The 21,194-nt window shown below is 42.3% G+C and overlaps 2 protein-coding genes across 2 annotated transcripts; both read left to right on the top strand.

Annotated features, from left to right (window-relative positions):
• The first annotated feature begins 1,761 nt into the window (after positions 1–1,761).
• On the top strand, positions 1,762–17,946 carry adhfe1 (alcohol dehydrogenase iron containing 1). The gene is made up of 14 exons (XM_041841995.2): positions 1,762–1,885; positions 2,116–2,153; positions 11,161–11,204; positions 11,575–11,628; positions 11,882–12,036; positions 12,335–12,531; positions 12,912–12,989; positions 13,140–13,245; positions 13,563–13,715; positions 13,867–13,965; positions 14,106–14,184; positions 16,277–16,373; positions 16,597–16,754; positions 16,980–17,946. The coding sequence occupies exons 1-14, from the start codon at positions 1,833–1,835 to the stop codon at positions 17,061–17,063; spliced, it is 1,395 nt and encodes a 464-aa protein (XP_041697929.1). The 5' UTR covers positions 1,762–1,832; the 3' UTR covers positions 17,064–17,946.
• A 429-nt stretch (positions 17,947–18,375) lies between these two features.
• si:dkey-97a13.12 (jouberin) lies at positions 18,376–21,124 on the top strand. The gene is made up of 4 exons (XM_041841997.1): positions 18,376–18,974; positions 20,030–20,197; positions 20,516–20,607; positions 20,851–21,124. The coding sequence occupies exons 1-4, from the start codon at positions 18,894–18,896 to the stop codon at positions 21,068–21,070; spliced, it is 561 nt and encodes a 186-aa protein (XP_041697931.1). The 5' UTR covers positions 18,376–18,893; the 3' UTR covers positions 21,071–21,124.
• Positions 21,125–21,194: the final 70 nt, after the last annotated feature.

Raw genomic sequence — 21,194 nt, 5'->3', positions numbered from 1 at the left:
GAATACAACTCGGTTGGAACAATTTCAAATTGAATGTACTCATTGGCTGATCTGTCATATTGGGAATGACAGTGCTGCTGCTAGGTGCTTAAATGGGGGAGCCCTTTCCAGCTGCAGCGTGTTGGGACTGTCATTCAATAATTTACATTTTAGTCATTTAGCAGACGCTCTTATCCAGAGCAACTTACTTACAATAATATTGTGACTGTGTGTCCCAAATGGCTCCCTATTCCCTACATAGTGCACTAGTTTTGGTCAAAGGTAGTGAACTAAATAGGGAATAGGGTGCCATTTGGGACAGCCACTTGTATCACAGTCTCAGAGAAATGGTGTTGGCTGCACCACGCTGACCCTGAAAGGGCACAGACACATTTATATTTTTAGAGCAGGCTGAGGACATGGAGTTTCTTTCACAGCCTGGCTAGTCTGTCCCCTCTGATAGCCATCATCACGGCTCAACACGGATCTCCTCATGCCCTGGTTAAGAGCTAACATGTAGTGTAGCGGTGCGAGTGAACACAGTACAGGTACTAAATCACTGTGAGTCACTTGGTGGAAGAAACCCATCCAGCTGAATGAAACGATCAGTGTCGGAGGTATGGAGAATAGAGGTGCCTTTACAGGATGTAAACCTAAGTCTGCTTCAAGCAATTTATCCATATGAACTGAGTGACTTTCCACTTATCAAACATTCAGTTACAGTAGCCAACATACCTTATTCCTTATCAGTCTCTTCCTTTAGATTGTCTGGTATCAGCACTGTGTATAACCATTAATAATGGCTCTGGGCTGGCTAGTACCTTGCAGGTTGTACAGTATATGTGGAAGATTACAGTCACAGGGTTAAGGGGACCACATAATTAGAATTAGTACCATAGAAATATAATTTAATAAAACATCTTTCTATTTTAATGATGGGGACACTGGAAGTAGTCCCGTGTAGCTCAGTTGGTAGAGCATGGCGTTTGCAATGCCAGGGTTGTGGGTTCGATTCCCACGGGGGGCCAGTATGAAAATGTATGCACTCACTAAAAAACTGTAAGTCGCTTTGGATAAGAGCATCTGCTAAATGACTAAACTGTAAATACATTAATAGAAAGTAGATATGAATGAAAAGTGAGAGATTTAATGATGACCCACATCTATGGTGGGCTTCAGGTTTTTTTCTGGGCATTTTCACTCTCTAGTGACAACCACAACAGTGGCAGCCTATGCAGTAAGGCAACTTTGGGGTTGACAGTCAGTTAGGCTGCGTGTTGCTTGTTGCTTGAGGCCAACTGTCTAAAGTGCTCTTCCTCACAGCACTTGATGTAGGCTACATAATCACATGCCTGACTGTCAATCACTAGCAGTAAAGGGCAGAGATGTTATTATTGATTGGTATTCATCCAGGCATGTTATAGCTTAGGCCTATGATGTGCAGTGAATCAATCTAAATCCCCCAGGAGATAGGTTGTGATTTCAGCTGATAGTCACCCTCCTTTTCCTATGAGTTGAACTTGATATTGAACATTAATATTTTGGCTGCCCTAAATTATATTTTCAATAGTAGGACTAGGCCATCTTTGTTAACTGAAATCTACTGCCTGTTACAGTAAATGGAAATTGTGTTTTCCTCATCATGACGTGAGTGGTAGAGCCTTGGGTAACCTCATAGTTTAATAAAGTTTTTAATTTTTTTTGACAAAAATAAAGGTCTGACCCCTGTCCTATATATTTTCACATTCGGTGCAGTAAGGGGCGCTCATGTATCAGTTCAAACTCCAGACTTCGACCCCCTCGTGTTGAACTCAACCTAAAAGACGAAGGAAGAAGTACAACTATTGGACAACATGGCAGGACGCGACAGGATTGTGCATTTGCTCAGGCAACTTGAAAAAGCAGCGTAAGTTGATTCCTAATCGCAAAAATGCACAAATACAAGATTGTTAAATGCACTTGAGGTAGTGGTTACATAAGGTAGTTATCTAATTTAGCTAGGCCCCTACCTAACTTGTTATGCAGTAGCCAGATGACAGCGCAAACATCGACGTCAACCCAACCTCGTTGCACTCGCAGGTTTGCGTCAATTGATTACACTGCTTATGAAAATGCTGTTTTCCCCCCCATTTACAGGTGCAGATGCCCTGCCCATTCTCATACATTCCATCAAGGTAGTAGTTGGATCAAATAACCTATTTATTATAACACACAGCTTTATTGTTAATTTGTTAATTGTAACACCTAACACAGGTTCATGTGCAAAGGCTCTATTCTGCCTCTCATTCAAGTTTAATATGCACCTTGTGATTTAGCGCCACCCGGGACTGTTTTATTGAGCTGCATCTAGCTTGCACTTATTCTATGGTACTTTCTTATGTGGCGTAATAAACAGGTAACAGGGCCCATAATTGCGAACATTATAAAACAGTTTCTCCGTGTCAAAATACGCATCAGCCAATTAAATCGTTCATATACTTGCACGTGAAAGAACGCTACATTGTACCTGGTCCCGTCAGATAACGTAGCACACGTTAGCCCTATGCTAACCTCACCAGATGACAGTGATTATTTCCTGGAACAAAATTCCGCATAGCCAATTATAAATGTTCACATAGATGGACATGAACAAACACTTTTCCATAAGAGCGACCATAACAAAGTCAAGCACTCTCATTATCATTCTACAGATGGCAGTATTGTAGTAAGTGTTAGTTATTTTAAATACGTTTATCGCGAGTCCGGACTCGAAAACATGTTGTCGAGGATCCACACCAGAGGAAAGTTTGTCGTTCTACAGTAGGCCTAGACGCATCCTACATCACGCTGTAGGCCTATTAATAAGGTGGTAACACAGACCATTCAGTGCTTTCAGGGTGTGTTCATTGTCATAGTGACAACTGGGAATCATACTTCAATGTACACTACCGTTCAAAAGTTTGGGGTCACTTAGAAATGTCCTTGTTTTCGAAATGTATTTGTCCTCTTGCTAAGTTGTGCACCGGGGTCTCCCACTCTTCTTTCTATTCTGGTTAGAGCCAGTTTGCGCTGTTCTGTGAAGGGAGTAGTACACAGCGTTGTACGAGATCTTCAGTTTCTTGGCAACTTCTCGCATGGAATAGCCTTCATTTCTCAGCACAAGAATAGACTGACGAGTTTCAGAAGAAAGTTATTTGTTTCTGGCCATTTTGATTCTGTAATCGAACCCACAATTGCTGATGCTCCAGATACTCAACTAGTCTCAATAAGTTTTATTGCTTCTTTAATCAGCACTACAGTTTTCAGCTGTGCTAACATAATTGCAAAAGGGTTTTCTAATGATCATTTAGCCTTTTCAAATGATAAACTTGGATTAGCAAACACAACGTGCCATTGGAACACAGGACTGATGGTTGCTGATAATGGGCCTCTGTATGCCTATGTAGATATTCCATTAAAAATCAGCAGTTTCCAGCTACAATAGCCATTTACAACATTAACAATGTCTACACTGTATTTCTGATCAATTTGATGTTATTTTAATGGACAAAAACATAGCTTTTCTTTTGAAAACAAGAACATTTCTAAGTGACCCCAAACTTTTGAACGGTAGTGTACATATACTGAACAAAAATATAAACGCAACAATTTCAAAGATTTTACTAAGTTATATAAGGAAATCAGTCAATTTAAATAAATAAATTAGGCCCTAATCTATGGATTTCACATGATTGGGAATACAGATTTGAATCTGTTGGTCACAAATACCTTTAAAAAAAAAAAAGTAGGGGTGTGGATCAGAAAACTAATCAGTATCTGGTGTGACCACTATTTGCCTCATGCAGCATGACACATCTCCTTTGCATAGAGTTGATCAGGCTATTGATTGTGGCCTGTGGAATGTTGTCCCACTCCTCTTCAATGGCTGTGTGAAGTTGCTGGATATTGTCTGGAACTGGAACACGCTGTCGTACACGTCCATCCATGCTCAATGGGTGACATGTCTGGTGAGTATGCAGGCCATGGAAGAACTGGGACATGTTCAGCTTCCAGGAATTGGGTACAGATCCTTGCAACATGGGGCTATGCATTATCATGCTGAAACATGAGGTGATGGCGGCGGATGAATGGCACGACAATGGGCCTCAGGATCTTATCACGGTATCTCTGTGCATCCAAATTGCCATAGATAAAATGCAATTGTGTTCGTTGTCCGTCGCTTATGCCTGCCCATACCATAACCCCAACGCCACCATGGGGCACTCTGTTCACAACGTTGACATCAGCAAACTGCTCGCACACACGACGCCATACATGTGGTCTGCGGTTGTCAGGCCGGTTGGACCTACTGCCAAATCTCTAAAACGACGGAGGCGGCTTATGGTAGACAAATGAACATTACATTTTCTGGCAACAGCTCTGGTGCACATTCCTGCAGTCAGCATGCCAATTGCACGCTCCCTCAAAACTTGAGACATCAACATTTCTGGGATCTTTTATTTCTGCTCTTGAAACATGGGACCAACACTTTACATGTTGCATTTATATTTTCGTTCAGTGTACAATGAAAAATAATAAACTCGTATTTAAATGTAGCAATTCAACAGCAAACACCTTTTAGCCTGCGCATCTTTTACAGCAATGTTCGCAAGTAGGGCCGCAAATGTTTTATTCAATCAAGCACATTTCTCAATACATTCTGATGCATTCATGATGATCTGCTGCCATCCTTTTGTTATGCCTGCATAAGCATTGGTTTTTCACTCCGTTTTATCTATTAAAACAAGAGTTTTATGGAAAGGCTATCCTTAACTGATTCAGTTCTTTATTTGGAGTTTGGCTGTCTGTCTAATTTTGGTTTCGAAACACCTCAAGGAGGACAGTACAGTGAAAAAACAGTGACCATCGGCACGACTTTTTCGGCGGTAGACATCAGTACAGTGCAGCTGTAACATGGACATTCAACAAGGACAAGATGACGTAGCATCCCAGGTCAGTTCCAGAACAGGATCTTCAAGCCGCTGCAGCAACTAGAGCCTGCGCCAGGGCAGAGGAAGCACACGCCGTGCATCATTCGCTGGCGAGAGGCTGAGACACATTACATCTTCATAGACAGGCAGCCGCAGCACTGGTTCAGGCTGAGATCTGGGAGGCAGCAGTAGAACTAGAGGATGAGGTGTTCCACAAAAATATATATATCTATTTTTTATTTATTTATTTAGACATCCTCTAACACAAAATGACATTGCTGAACGCAAAGGTGAATACATCATTAAGCAAGCTAAGCTACATACCAGACATCCTTCCTCGCCGGGACTTGTACCAGCATACGGCGACCACCTCATCTTGATGACACCCTAGTCACATGTCAGACTTCAGGCTACGGCAACCTATTCAGTTTCACTGAAGAGCAGCACAACTTGAAGCAAACTGGGAAATATGCAGCATGCTTCAAGCCTCATTCATCACTCCCCAACAAGACAGGACCCACTGGGCACAGACATCAGTTCAACGTCTAGTTTTGATTGAAATTTAGTTGAGTTGTCAACTAATGTGAAATCAACAAAACATTTTACAATTTCATTGGATTAAGGTTAAAAGTTGGGTGAATAAAGACTAAATTCCCTTATGTTGATGACTTTTTGCAAATCCCATCAGTTTTCCACGTTGATTCAAAGTCATCACATTTTTGTTGTTGAAATGACGTGGAAACAACGTTGATTCATCCAGTTTTTGCCCAGTGGGGAGCCCCCGCTACAAAAGCCCCACACACTTAAAGAGAACAAAGCCAGTCATAGTACCCCCTACCTCAGCCCTACACCCTGCAACACTACACAGCTGTGCGGAACCAGTCCGAGGCCAACATGATAGACTTTGCTAAGTACCTAGCATGTTGTGAGCTAGTGAACACAGGACTCACACAATTCGACAACCAGTCGAAGAGGTTCAGGGCATGGCAGTCATCATTCAACAACGCTATCAAGGGCCTGGACCTCACTTCTAGTAAGGAGCTGTATCTGCTAACAAAGTGACTGGGCAAGGAGTCCTCGGAACACGCAAAGAGGGTGAGCTCAGTGCACATCAACGACCCAAGCGCAGCATTGGACAGACTAAAACAGTGTTACTCTACACCCAAAATCATCGAAAGAGGTTATACCGCTTCTCCAGAATCTCCAGCAGAGATTATCTCAAGCTAAGCGAGCTCAGAGATCTCCTGATGGAAGGTCAGTCTGCAAATGAAGATGGACACTTACCTGGCCTAATTTACAGTGGGGAAAAAAAGTATTTAGTCAGCCACCAATTGTGCAAGTTCTCCCACTTAAAAAGATGAGAGAGGCCTGTAATTTTCATCATAGGTACACGTGAACTATGACAGACAAATTGAGGAAAAAAAAATCCAGAAAATCACACTGTAGGATTTTTAATTAATTAATTTGCTAATTATGTTGGAAAATAAGTATTTGGTCACCTACAAACAAGCAGGATTTCTGGCTCTCACAGACCTGTAACTTATTCTTTAAGAGGCTCCTCTGGCCTCCACTCATTACCTGTATTAATGGCACCTGTTTGAACTTGTTATCAGTATAAAAGACACCTGTCCACTACCTCAAACAGTCACACTCCAAACTCCACTATGGCCAAGACCAAAGAGCTGTCAAAGGACACCAGAAACAAAATTGTAGACCTGCACCAGGCTGGGAAGACTGAATCTGCAATAGGTAAGCAGCTTGGTTTGAAGAAATCAACTGTGGGAGCAATTATTAGAAAATGGAAGACATACAAGACCACTGATAATCTCCCTCGATCTGGGGCTCCACGCAAGATCTCACCCCGTGGGGTCAAAATGATCACAAGAACGGTGAGCAAAAATCCCAGAACCACACGGGGGGGACCTAGTGAATGACCTGCAGAGAGCTGGGACCAAAGTAACAAAGCCTACCATCAGAAACACACTACGCCGCCAGGGACTCAAATCCTGCAGTGCCAGACGTGTCCCCCTGCTTAAGCCAGTACATGTCCAGGCCCGTCTGAAGTTTGCTAGAGTGCATTTGGATGATCCAGAAGAGGATTGGGAGAATGTCATATGGTCAGATGAAACCAAAATATAACTTTTTGGTAAAAACTCAACTCGTAGTCTTTGGAGGACAAAGAATGCTGAGTTGCATCCAAAGAACACCATACCTACTGTGAAGCATGGGGGTGGAAACATCATGCTTTGGGGCTGTTTTTCTGCAAAGGGACCAGGACGACTGATCCATGTAAAGGAAAGAATGAATGAGGCCATGTATCGTGAGATTTTGAGTGAAAACCTCCTTCCATCAGCAAGGACATTGAAGATGAAACGTGGCTGGGTCTTTCAGCATGACAATGATCCCAAACACACCGCCCAGGCAACGAAGGAGTGGCTTCGTAAGAAGCATTTCAAGGTCCTGGAATGGCCTAGCCAGTCTCCAGATCTCAACCCCATAGAAAATCTTTGGAGGGAGTTGAAAGTCTGTGTTGCCCAGCGACAGCCCCAGAACATCCCTGCTCTAGACGAGATCTGCATGGAGGAATGGGCCAAAATACCAACAACAGTGTGTGAAAACCTTGTGAAGACTTACAGAAAACGTTTGACCTGTGTCATTGCCAACAAAGGGTATATAACAAAGTATTGAGAAACTTTTGTTATTGACCAAATACTTATTTTCCACCATAATTTGCAAATAAATTCATTAAAAATCCTACAATGTGATTTTCTGGATTTTTTTTCCTCATTTTGACTGTCATAGTTGACGTGTACCTATGATGAAAATTACAGGCCTCTCTCATCTTTTTAAGTGGGAGAACTTGCACAATTGGTGGCTGACTAAATACTTTTTTCCCCCACTGTACCTGGACCACCGCTTGTGGCATCAGTTCTATTGTGGAGAAACTGCCACAGGGCCTCCAATAAAAAATCAAAGACGAACACAACAAGTGCTTTCCCTCATTCTCCTTCTTCACAAAGTTAATCTGCGATGAAGCAAGAACCAGAAAGGACCTGAGCTTCGCTCTCCCCAGCAGTAGCAGTGGCCCTGCGAGAAGTGAGAGTCCTGCCATTAGAAACATAATCACAAGAACCTCCATATCTGTACATAAAGCAGATGTGGACCTAGCTGCTGACTCCAGCAGAAACCCCCACAACAAAAGAAGACAGCCCAGGTAAAAGCTGCCCCATCCACAATCTACTTCATCCGCTCAGTACATATAGAAGACTGTACCATAGCAGTGAAATGTAATGAGTGTGGAAGCGACAGCCACAACACAGCTATGCAACCAGGTCCTTCCGCCTGGACCTCAACGGCCTCCATCCCTGCGTCTGAAAACGGCGGGAGGAGGAAAAAAACCAGACCACTGCACCAGCAGTCAGTTCCCAATGCACTGAGGTATGAGACAAGGGTCCAACAGCGCGATCATGCTCCAAAATATGTCTGGTGAGAGTATACTCCCAGGGGCAGTGTGAAATCGCGGTCAAGATGTATGCCATACTCGACGAACAGAGCAATCGGTCACTGGCAAAGTCAGACTTCTTTGTTCTCTTCAGCATCCAGGATAGCCCATTGCCCTGTGCGGTAGTCCTGGAAACAGCAGGGAGAAAAGCTGATGGCTTTCAGATCGAAGCAGTAAACGGAGGGGTAAGCCCTTCCTCCATTCATGGAGTGCAACAACATTCTCAATAACAGATCTAACATACAGTACCTACACCCAAGGTAGCCCTTCACCAAGCCCACCTCAAGCCGTTGGCAGCCCACATCCCAGAGCTGGATCCAAGTGCCAAAATCCTTCTGTCAGAGTACACAAGGTGTACAACTGATGACCGAAGTCAGCCTGCAGGCGCCCGGCCCGCCACAAGGAATCGCTAGAGCGTGATGAGCCAAGTAAAGCCCCCCCGGCCAAACCCTCCCCTAACCCGGACGACGCTGGGCCAATTGTGCGCCGCCCTATGGGACTCCCGGGTTGTGACACAGCTTGGGATCGAACCCGGGTCTGTAGTGCGCCACTCGGGAGGCCCGTGGCACTGGGCACTTACAGTGAGGGGAAAAAGGTATTTGATTTTGTACGTTTGCCCACTGACAAAGAAATGATCAGTCTATCATTTTAATGGTAGGTTTATTTGAACAGTGAGAGACAGAATAACAACCAAAAAATCCAGAAAAACGCATGTCAAAAATGTTATAAATTGATTTGCATTTTAATGAGGGAAATAAGTATTTGACCCCTCTGCAAAACATGATTTAGTACTTGGTGGCAAAACCCTTGTTGGCAATCACAGAGGTCAGACGTTTCTTGTAGTTGGCCACCAGGTTTGCACACATCTCAGGAGGGATTTTGTCCCACTCCTCTTTGCAGATCTTCTCCAAGTCATTAAGGTTTCGAGGCTGATGTTTGGCAACTTTCGAACCTTCAGCTCCCTCCACAGATTTTTTATGGGATTAAGGTCTGGAGACTGGCTAGGCCACTCCAGGACCTTAATGTGCTTCTTCTTGAGCCACTCCTTTGTTGCCTTGGCCGTGTGTTTTGGGTCATTGTCATGCTGGAATACCCATCCACGACCCATTTTCAATGCCCTGGCTGAGGGAAGGAGGTTCTCACCCAAGATTTGACGGTACATGGCCCCGTCCATCATCCCTTTGATGCGGTGAAGTTGTCCTGTCCCCTTAGCAGAAAAACACCCCCAAAGCATAATGTTTCCACCTCCATGTTTGACGGTGGGGATGGTGTTCTTGGGGTCATAGGCAGCATTCTTTCTCCTCCAAACACAGCGAGTTGAGTCGATGCCAAAGAGCTCCATTTTGGTCTCATCTGACCACAACACTTTCACCCAGTTCTCCTCTGAATCATTCAGATGTTCATTGGCAAACTTCAGACGGGCATGTATATGTGCTTTCTTGAGCAGGAGGACCTTGCAGGTGCTGCAGGATTTCAGTCCTTCACAGCGTAGTGTGTTACCAATTGTTTTGTTGGTGACTATGGTCCTGCTGCCTTGAGATCATTGACAAGATCCTCCCGTGTAGTTCTGGGCTGATTCCTCACCGTTCTCATGATCATTGCAACTCCACGAGGTGAGATCTTGCATGGAGCCCCAGGCCGAGGGAGATTAACAGTTATTTTGTGTTTCTTCCATTTGCGAATAATCGCACCAACTGTTGTCACCTTCTCACCAAGCTGCTTGGCGATGGTCTTGTAGCCCATTCCAGCCTTGTGTAGGTCTACAATCTTGTCCCTGACATCCTTGGAGAGCTCTTTGGTCTTGGCCATGGTGGAGAGTTTGGAATCTGATTGATTGCTTTTGTGGACAGGTGTCTTTTATACAGGTAACAAGCTGAGATTAAGAGCACTCCCTTTAAGAGTGTGCTCCTAATCTCAGCTCGTTACCTGTATAAAAGACACCTGGGAGCCAGAAATCTTTCTGATTGAGAGGGGGTCAAATACTTATTTCCCTCATTAAAATGCAAATCAATTTATAACATTTTTGACATGTGTTTTTCTGGATTTTTTGGTTGTTATTCTGTCTCTCACTGTTCAAATAAACCTACCATTAAAATTATAGACTGATCATTTCTTTGTCAGTGGGCAAACGTACAAAATCAGCAGGGGATCAAATACTTTTTTCCCTCACTGTATGCCTTCCACCTGAGACATGTGTCAGCGGTCTTACTCCTTTTAGCTAAAAAGGACTGAAAGTTTGGTAACCATTGAGTTTACGTTAAAAGTTCGTAGTGGCATTTTACAGATGCCAGGCGGCACCCAGTGGCCATTTTATTTAGCTGCATCTAGCTTGCACTTATTCGATGGTGTTTTCTTATGTGGTGTAATAAACAGGAAGTGTTTTATTCAATTAAACACATTCCTCAATAGTCTGTTGCACTCATGATGATCTGCTGCCATCCTTTTGTTATGCCTGCGTAAGCATTGCTCTTTACTCCGGTTTATCTATTAAAACCGGAGGTTTATGGAAAGCCTGTCCCTGACTCTGGTTCAGTTCTTGAATGGAGTTTGGCTATCTGTTTTGGTTAGAAACACCTCAAGGAGGACAGTACACTCTCACTTGAATAGAAAGGGGTGTTTTTATAAATGTGTACATGTGTACCACTAATTAGGGTCCATAGAAACATGGACCAAAACTGTGGTTCCTACCCTGTCACAACATGTTTTAAAGTTGTAATGTTTGTGCTCTAGCTTCAGGACATGACTGTGGAAGAAAAACTGATTATGCATTTGAGGTAACCATATTTTCACTCATCTGACTTTGACATGGCCCACAGAAGCTTTGCAAAATGCTTAAATAAGCCATACTAATAGGCAGACATGAGTTATTAATTAAACTAAAACCAACCATATAATCCAATTACTGTCATGAGGCTCAGCATAAAACCCCATTTTTAAAAAGCTTTAAAAGTAGTCTTTAGGCTAAAGTAAGTCGCTCTGGATAAGAGCGTCTGCTAAATGACTAAAATGTAAAATGTAAGTACTGCAGAAAAATATCTAAGATATCTATTTCTCTATTTGATTAATGAAAAGTAGTCAACAGTATTCTTCCTTAGGATGTTGGCCAACGTTAACCATATTTTTCATGTTATTATTTGGTTTCAGATGGCCAGCTCAAACATTAGATATGGAGAGGGTGTCACACGGGAAATTGGTATGGTAAATAAGTCTCTGCTATTTTTCTGTTCATGACAAGATATGAAACCACTTATGTGTACATAATTGTTCTTCCTAAATGGTAAGGGTTTGTGTTCTATTGTGTTCACAAGAAAAAAGGTCCAATAATGGAAGAGACATGAACAGGCCTAAAATGGAAATGTATATGATACTTTGAACATTAATCACATAAGATTTTGTCTAAGATATGAATAACACTATCTCTCCTATTTTGTGATTTTCTTTTAAATTGCAGGATCTTCAGAACATGGGAGCCCGTAACGTGTGTCTTATGACAGACAATAATCTGTCTCAGCTCTCTCCTGTCAAGGCCGTGTTGGAGTCCCTGGTTCAGAACGGGGTTAACTACAAAGTTTATGACAATGTTCGGGTGGAGCCAACAGACTCCAGGTAACCCTTGTGCATTCCAATTGGCACCCTAGCTATTCCCTATATAGTGCACTACTTTTGAACAGAGCAGGGTCCATAGGGCTCTGGTCACAAGTAATGCACTACCGTATATAGGGACTAGAGTGTCATTTGGGACACACCCCCTATGCTTTTTCTCAATGACTTCTAATGGAATTTTCATCATCACATTTGATATTGATTATAGTTTTTCCTTATTTGAAGTAAATGTATGGATTATCAGAAGCACTACGTTTTTAGAAGCGGAATACAAAAGTCATTTTCACTCTTTACTATACAGCTTCAAGGAGGCCATTGCTTTTGCGAAGAAAGAAACGTTTGACATTTACGTTGCTGTGGGTGGAGGCTCAGTGATTGACACCTGTAAAGCTGCCAACTTGTATGCCTGCCATCCCGAGGCTGATTTCCTAGACTTTGTCAACGCGCCTATAGGGAAGGGAAAGCCTATTACTGGAGCTCTCAAGCCCCTGATCGCAGGTACTATGAAAGAGTTGTATCTCTGTCTTTCATCACACGACAAGCCCCAGTCACGATTACACATTGAAGGTAATAGGTTTACGAACTAAATGACCCTGGTACACTGGACCATTTAGAATTTGTTGTATGTACACTGTACATAAGTGCATGTTTCTTTGACCATTACAGATTAGATAGAGGTTATTACAGATGATTTAATACTTTTTTGTGGATGGTTGTGCATACCGGATCTTGTTAGACTGTACCTCAAATCCTCTCTGGGAGGAAATTAATATGCCATACACTTTTAGAACAATTAAATGGATGAGCAGATATGCAGTTTTCCTAATATAGGCTAAACTTGTACATGTTAGTCACATGGCTCCTATTTTTCTCTTAAGTTCCCACAACAGCAGGAACTGGCAGTGAGACAACAGGTGTTGCCATCTTCGACTTCGAAAAACTGAAAGCAAAAACAGGTAAAAACACTTTGTCAGTGCACAGCTATCTCTCTCCTTAGTTGCATTGCTGGCCTCACATTCAAATGATCATTCAATGCAAACTGTATGTTTCAATGTTTCATTCAATGACTCAGTATGACTTGCTTGTCTCCTGGTTAATCTGTTCAGGCATCGCCAGCCGAGCCATTAAGCCGACTCTTGGAATAGTGGATCCTCTCCACACTCTGCATATGCCCGAGAGGGTGGCTGCCAACAGCGGTTTTGATGTGCTATGGTATGTAAATATACTGTGTGTGTATATATATATATAAATTGATCACATTCAATATAAGGCTACATTCACATCTTTTATCAACCTTATAAGCCAAAGATCTCATTCATCAACATGCTTCTCTCTACCTACATGTTGCAGAGGCCTTTGACTTATACCTTTGTAAGACCTTTTGCCCACTCGGTGCTTTCTCCACATCTTCAAATTTCCCTTTGCCCTTATAACGTCAAGGTGGTGCCAGATAGAAGTGATTGATTAAAAGAATAGGAGTTGGATTAAGCTCTTTTCTATATCTGTTCTCTTTGTGTGTCCCTATGCAGCCATGCCCTGGAGTCCTACACGGCTCTTCCCTACAACATGCGCAGCCCCTGCCCTCCCAACCCCATCAACCGGCCGGCCTACCAGGGCAGTAACCCCATTAGTGATGTCTGGTCCAGACATGCTCTGAATGTAGTGGCCAAGTACATGAAACGGTAAACGCCTTCCTGATGAGGCTTCCACTAGCTATTCCGCAGTTTTATCCCCAAACAATCACTACCGGCTATTGTGAATATTATTATCAGTGGTTTCTTATTATTAGTGCTGATAGAAGGGGTCATTAACAGTTGACTTTCTCCCTCTAAGGGCGGTGAACGATGCTGAGGATGTAAAGGCCAGGTCCAGCATGCATCTTGCCAGTGTGTTTGCCGGGATCGGGTTTGGAAATGCTGGGGTCCACTTATGGTAAAGCAAACATATGGTTCATTATGCATTTATCATGATTGAAACTGCACGCATCCCCTTCCTTATATGAATAGTTACAGTGTGTCCTGTGATTTGATGATTAATGTGACTGATAAGACCCTTTTTGTTAATTTTTTTAGCCACGGGATGTCTTATCCTATTGCTGGAAATGTGAAGACTTACATGGCTAAGGGCTACAATGTGGATCACCCTGTCGTGGTAAAGCTATTCTGGTCCTTTTCTTCATTTTAGAACCAATAAAAAGCAATCTTATTATTGAAACATTTCTGTTAAATTTGAACTTTATATAATTGAAAATTCTTTATATTTAGTTCCAAATATCTATGTTATCTATGACCACAGTTTTGACACTGATATAATGTGTTTTCATTGGTTTTCTGCTCCATGTTTGTGATATACACGGAGTATATAAACCATTAAGAACACCTCCTCTTTCCATGACAGACTGACCAGGTGAATCCAGGTGAAAGCTATGATCTCTTATTGATGTCACTTCAATCAGTGTAGATGAAGGGGTTAAAGAAGGATTTTTAAACCTTGAGACAATTGAGACATGGATTGTGTATGTGTGCCATTCAGATGGTGAATGGGCCAGACAAAATATTTAAGGGCCTTTGAATGGGGTATGGTAGTAGGTGCCAGGTGCACCGGTGTGTATCAAGAATGGTCCACCACCCAAAGGACATCCAGCCAACTTGGGAAGCATTGTGGGAAGCATTGGAGTCAACATGGGCCAGCATCCCTGTTGAACGCTTTTGACACCTTGCAGAGTCCATGCCCCGACGAATTGAGGCTGTTCTGAGGGCAAAAGGGGGGGAGGGTGCAACTCAATATTAGAAAGGTGTTCCTAATGTTTTGTATACTCCGTGTTTATATACAGGTAACTGCCAAAATAAAGGAAACACCAACATAACGGAAACACCAACATTAAATGTCTTAATAGGGCGTTAGGCCGCCTTGGCATAGATTCTACAAGTGTCTGGAACTATTGGAGGGATGCGACACCATTCTTCCATGAGAAATTCCATAATTTGGTATCTTGTTGATGGTGGTGAAAAAACGCTGTCTCGGGCGCCTCTCCAGAATCTCCCATAAATGTTCAATTGGGTTGAGATCTGATGACTGAGACACGCACAACCTTTAAACCCCCTATGCTCCTTTGAAACCCCTCTTTCAAAGTCACTGAGACCTCTTCTTCTAGCCATGGGAGCCAAAAATAATGGGCAACTGGGCATTTGTATGCATGACTCTAAGCATGATGGCATGTTAATAGTTTAATTAACTCAGGAACCAAACCTGTGTGGAAGCACCTGCTTTCAATATATACTGATCAAAACATTTTACGCAACATGTTAAGTGTTGGTCCCATGTTTCATGAGCTGAAATAAAAGATCCCAGAAATCTTCCATACGCACAAAAAGTTTATTTCTCTCAAGTTTTGTGCACAAATTTGTTTACATTCCTGTCAGTGAGCATTTCTCTTTTGCCAAGATAATCCATCCACCTGACAGGTGTGGCATATCAAGATGATTAAACAGCATGATCATTACACAGGTGCACCTTGTGCTGGGGACAATAAAAGGCTACTCTAAAATGTACAGTTTTGTCACACAACACAATGCCACAGATGTCTCAAGTTTTGAGGGAGCGTGCAATTGGCATGCTGACTGCAGGAATGTCCACTAGAGCTGTTGCCAGAGAATTACATGTTCATTTCTCTACCATAAGCCGCCTCCCAACATCGTTTTAGAGAATTTGGAAGTACGTCCAACCGGCCTCACAATCGCAGACCACGTGTAACCACGCCAGCCCAGGACCTCCACATCTGGCTTCTTAACCTGCGGGATCGTATGAGACCACCCACCCGGACATCTGATGAAACTGAGGAGTATTTCTGTCTGTAATAAAGCCCTTTTGTGGGGAGAAACCCATTCTGATTGGCTGGGCCTTACTCCCCAGTGGGTGGGCCAGTCTCCCAAGTGGGTGGGCCTATGCCCTCCCAGGCCCACCCATGGCTGCGCCCCTGCCCAGTCAAGTGAAATCCATAGATTAGGGCCTAATTAATTTATTTGATTGGACTGATTTCCTTATATGAACTGTAACTCAGTAAAATAGTTGTTGTTTATATTTTTGTTCAGTATACTTAGTATCCCTCATTTACTCAAGTGTTTCCTTTATTTTGGTAGTTACCTGTATATAACAAATATATTGTTTCAGAAATATGTATCTCCATTCACAGTTTAACTATCAAGCATTAATAGTTCCCATGTGTTGCTCTTCTGTCCTATAGCCTCATGGTCTATCCGTGGTTCTGACCTCTCCTGCTGTTTTTGCCTTCACTGCCAGTATGTGTCCAGAGCGCCACCTGGAGGCAGCAGAGATACTTGGTAACTGCAACTCATCTCAACAACACCCCCAACAGTGTTGTCACTAAATACTAACAAAAATGTCCTTTTACTTTGTCTCAAAGGGTACTCTATTCCATATACAGTGCACTGGTCAAATATAGTGCATAATAGGTGTAGTAAGAAGTGTCATGCACGCATGGCACTATTGTTTCCTTACTGATTTTGTGATGTCAAGCTCACACCCCTCCATGTCTCTCCTCAGGGGCTGACGTGATTAACACCAAGAGGGCGGACGCTGGGCTCCTCCTGGCCGACACCCTGAGACAGTTCCTCTATGACCTGAAGGTAGAGGACGGTCTGAGTGCTGTCGGCTACACCAAGGATGACATACCTGACCTAGTGAGAGGAACAATACCTCAGGTAACTACACATTAGAAATGGTTCACATTAGCTGTGCAAAACACATTCTTTCACGCCCTGATGAAGGCTATTGAGCCCAAATGTTGGTAATAAACCCACAAGCAAGGAGAGTTGAGTGTGCTAGTGTTACTTTCTTATTCATAATGCATTACATGTACTTTGTCTCTTTTTCTGAATGGAATTTCCTGTGTCTGCCCCTGATCGTGTCACTATGGTCTCTTGCAGGAAAGGGTGACAAAGCTGTCTCCTAGGGAACACACAGAGGAAGATTTGAGTCATTTGTTTGAGGCCTCCCTGAAGCTGTACTAAGACTGGCTCTCTTGTTTGTCATCACCCACTCTCCTACTGTACCTGTGTGAGATGATGAGAGCCCAAAGGATTCTGTGCTTATCTCTCACTGGTTCTCAAATGGCACCCTATTCAGCACACTACTTTTGACCAGTACCCATAGGGCTCTGGTCAAACGTTGTGCACTATATAGGGAATAGGGTGCCATTTGAGACGTAGCCTCCCACTGGTTTGCCATCCCATCCTTATTTTATTGATAGATACAATTAAATGATAAGGTTCCTTATTTGATTATACAGTATATTACCCCTATTTCAAATGTGAGTTTTGATTCGTATTTACTACAATATAGTACACAGTTGCTGTCATGTTCCCCACCCATTCATTTGAGAATAGATTGTACTGGTCTGGACTGGACTATATTGTTTTGGCAGTGTTGCGTCATTCTTAAAGTGTACTATTTTTAATCTAGTTTCCAGATTACTCAGGTTAACTGTTATGTAAAGTGTGCCCTAATGCTTAGAAAATCTCTGATCTGGCTGCTTTTAAGTGGGTTAACCCAGGAGAGCACACTAGGAGAGATGTTAAAGTCCATTGAGAGAAAGAGAGCCAAGTTAAGGTATCAATATGATACAGAATATCATTGCATCCCAAATGGCACCCTATTCACTTTTGGTCAAAACTGGTGCACTATATAGGGAATAGGGTGCCATTATTAATTATAGATACTGTATATTGACATGGCAATAGATTTACGCTCCATCCTCATTACTGTTAGGTCCTGATGTAAAGCAGGATATAACTGGATGTCAAAATAAATACATTTTAGGTTACAAGTATAGGAAGAATAATTGATATTTTCTAAACGTACATGACTCTGATCCCTTAAAATCACTAAATCATTTTAGTTTCTGTTTTCTTTGCCGCCTCTCACAGCATGTCTTGGCAATGTTTATTTTTTCACTCCTGTTCATATATGCATATATCACATTTAATTTTTCTGAATAAGAAAATAAGAATTTCAATAGATTAAGTATTGCAATTAATTAATAGTAATTTAAATACTGTAAACTTTAATTAAAACCACATTTTATTATGTGGGCTACAAATGAATGAGTATACAGAAAAAATCTGCAGTACATTATACTTGTGTTTTTACATGGCAACGATTTAAAATGTTAATGGTGGATCAATCATACTTTTTGTTGAGCTCAGTTTTGTTTTGCGTCATCGTATTCGTTTGAATAAAAATAACAGATTGCAGATGAAAATAGATTAAAAGGTGTCAGCGAGTTCGAAGAAACACTGTTGTATGCGACTTGCGTGTGTGTGTGATGGAGGGCAAGGGTATGTGTTACTGTGTTTCTGTGCAGTGGGATTAGTGACACTGGTGTTATTTAAAGCGGAGAGCTATAGTGTGGGGCTGCCAGACAGTGTCTCAGACACAGCAGGAGAGGATGCAGAAGATATACATGCAGAGTGATGGGCACTTTGAGGTGTTCACCACTGTCTTCCCCCCACAAGGTGAGTACCACCTGCAATCCTCTCTGGGGCTGTAGGTATGAAGTTTCTCAGTGTAGGAGTGCTAATTTAGGATCAGTTTTGCCTTGAATCACAATGAATAAGAATGCATGAACAGGAAGTAACTTATCCTAGAGTACTCTGAGACTCTTGATCCATTACGGACCCAGTTCTATTATGGGCTAGTCTCATGTTGTCATACTGTCTTGGTCTTTATTGAGGTTATTATTGTGCATAGAGATTAATTTATTTGCCTTTTCAGGTTATTTTCATTAACTGGTTTTCGGGAGCCTATCATAGTTTTGCTGTCATCTTGCCTAACAGCTCTTTATGACTTCATATCTAAATTTCAACCCTTTTTTATCAGCTTGTAGAGCAAGAACAAGATACAGGCCTAGGGAAGCAGTGAAGGTATGTTAATGATTTCTCATTATTGATAGAGCTACATGTATAGTAAGTCACAACCAGAACATCACAGATGTGAACGATCCAGTGTCAGGGTGATGTTCTGCAGAGGATCAAGATGTGTTGTCATTTAGACTAGAGGAATGGAGCAACAAAATGAATGCATGATAAGATGAACACAGTGAAAACTATACAGTATATAGTAGAGCTACAAGGTGTACTTATAATTTTGCAAGATTAGTCAGATGTGATTGGTTGAAAAAACAGGTAAGGGTGGGCTGTCTCAGCAGAAAGTGACATAAGGGAATGACTTGAGGGAAGCAGTGTTGCCCCGTATTGTGTGGTTTAGCCTACTCCTCCAGGCAGGCCTTGACCCCCTCTCTGTTTTCCACATCACAGCTAAGGACCATCTATATATAGCTCTCTACAGGTTATTTAAAGGAGATCAACTCCAGACAGCCTTGGACTGTTGACAGACATGAGGAACAGGAGACCGAGATAGACTCTTATCCCTCTCTTTGGCTAGTGTTCAGTAACTCATTATTATCTAACTTCTGTGCTCATAAACTGTACGGTAACTACTGTTTACATAGAGCAACAAATACACTGTCCACGGTAGTGTCCAAGTCTCTCTCCTGGCAAAAGTTACATGTCACTGATGTCAGTGTAAGAAGGACATACAGTACTTGTAATTTAAGACAAGATAATCCTCTTATCTGGTCTTCTGTGGGGACATTTTGAATGAAAGAGCAGCGGCTGGGTTTGGCCTCTGTGACCTGTTGGTTCAGCAAGATAGACAATTCATGAATTAAATATATTAATTCATTAATTAAATCTCAAGAATAGGCTATATAGCATGATTTAATATTCTGAGTGCACAGAGTTTAACTTCAGTTGTCTCAGGTAAAGGGAGAGAGCATGCTCAGTTCTTATCGTCTTGCGTAAACAAATGAAAGAGGTTCTGGAAGTTGGAACCAAACATAGATCAACTTTTCCTTGAGTTGTACATTGTCCTTTGTCTCTTATTGACTTACAGTGGTAACTTACTTCTTCTCCTTCAGGTGGTAGCAGCAGTCAACTACAGGCCTCATTGGCCAGATGAGCTTCAACTATGTCAGGGTGACGTCATCCAAGTTCTCTTCAGAGATGAGCCGTCGTGGTGGTTCGGGCGTCTACAGAACGGGGCAGAGGGGTACTTCCCAACCGCATGTGTGACCAGACTGAACCAGGTAAGGTTTTCCCCTGCCTGCTGAAAAGCAAGATAAAAAAAAATAAAAAATAGGAATGTAGAAAGTTTTTTTCTATTTTTGTATGCTAACAACTTTTCATTTTAAGGTTCCTCATCCAGATATTGCACTAAAAATAGATTTCAAGCATGTTTTCACAGTGTAGAACTTACCGTGTAGATATATAATATAGCTTCCTGGCAATGAACTCAACAGAAATAAACCCTCCCAACTAATTGTTGGACAAAAACTTGATGATGTATTCATGGATGTTGACCAGGAGGTCTAATTTTGGCAAGTGAGTTTGGTTTGTGTTTACAGAGTGATGATCATGAGCCAGTGAATGCCAATCCAAGCTCGTTACGGAGTTCATCCAAGGATGCAGCTCCTGATGCCCCCTGTGGCTGCACAAGGTAAGAACATCTGTGATCCAATCCCACCTCCTCCCCACCCAACAAAACCACAGAGGCAATTGACATCAGTTGATTGTAGTTGTCCTCAGTATAGTAATTTGTTTAACAGTTTTAAATAAAAAACTAGAATATTTTTAGTTGTTCCCACCTTATGCAGTTTTCCCCTCCCATAGGACTTCTATAAATTGGGTCAGAGAATCAACAAGAAGCCCTCTGTGTTTGTTTCCCTCTTTATGTATGCAGCAGTCGTAGTACTCCAAAGCTCCCCAGGCATGAGAAAGAGAGCCTCTTACGGGCTTTGGGACACAAGGCCTCCTCAAAGTCAGGCTCAGCCCACAGCTCCCCCAGCCTGCTGCACCGTGTGCTGTCCAAGGGCCACCGGAGGAGGAGTGACGCCCAGGGACTGGGAGATGTAAATTGCTCCGTCAATGGCTCCATCAATGTAGCATTCGAACCTGACTGATTGTTTATCTCTTAGAATTGTATCATGTACAGTACCAGTCAAAAGTTTGGACACTTACTCATTGAAGGGTTTTCCATTATTTTTTCTATATTGTAGAATAATATTGAAGACATCAAAACTATGA

The sequence above is a fragment of the Coregonus clupeaformis genome, chromosome 21, assembly GCF_020615455.1.
Source record: "Coregonus clupeaformis isolate EN_2021a chromosome 21, ASM2061545v1, whole genome shotgun sequence".
Classification (NCBI taxonomy): domain Eukaryota; kingdom Metazoa; phylum Chordata; class Actinopteri; order Salmoniformes; family Salmonidae; genus Coregonus; species Coregonus clupeaformis.
This window is presented reverse-complemented; position numbering and strand designations above follow the sequence as displayed.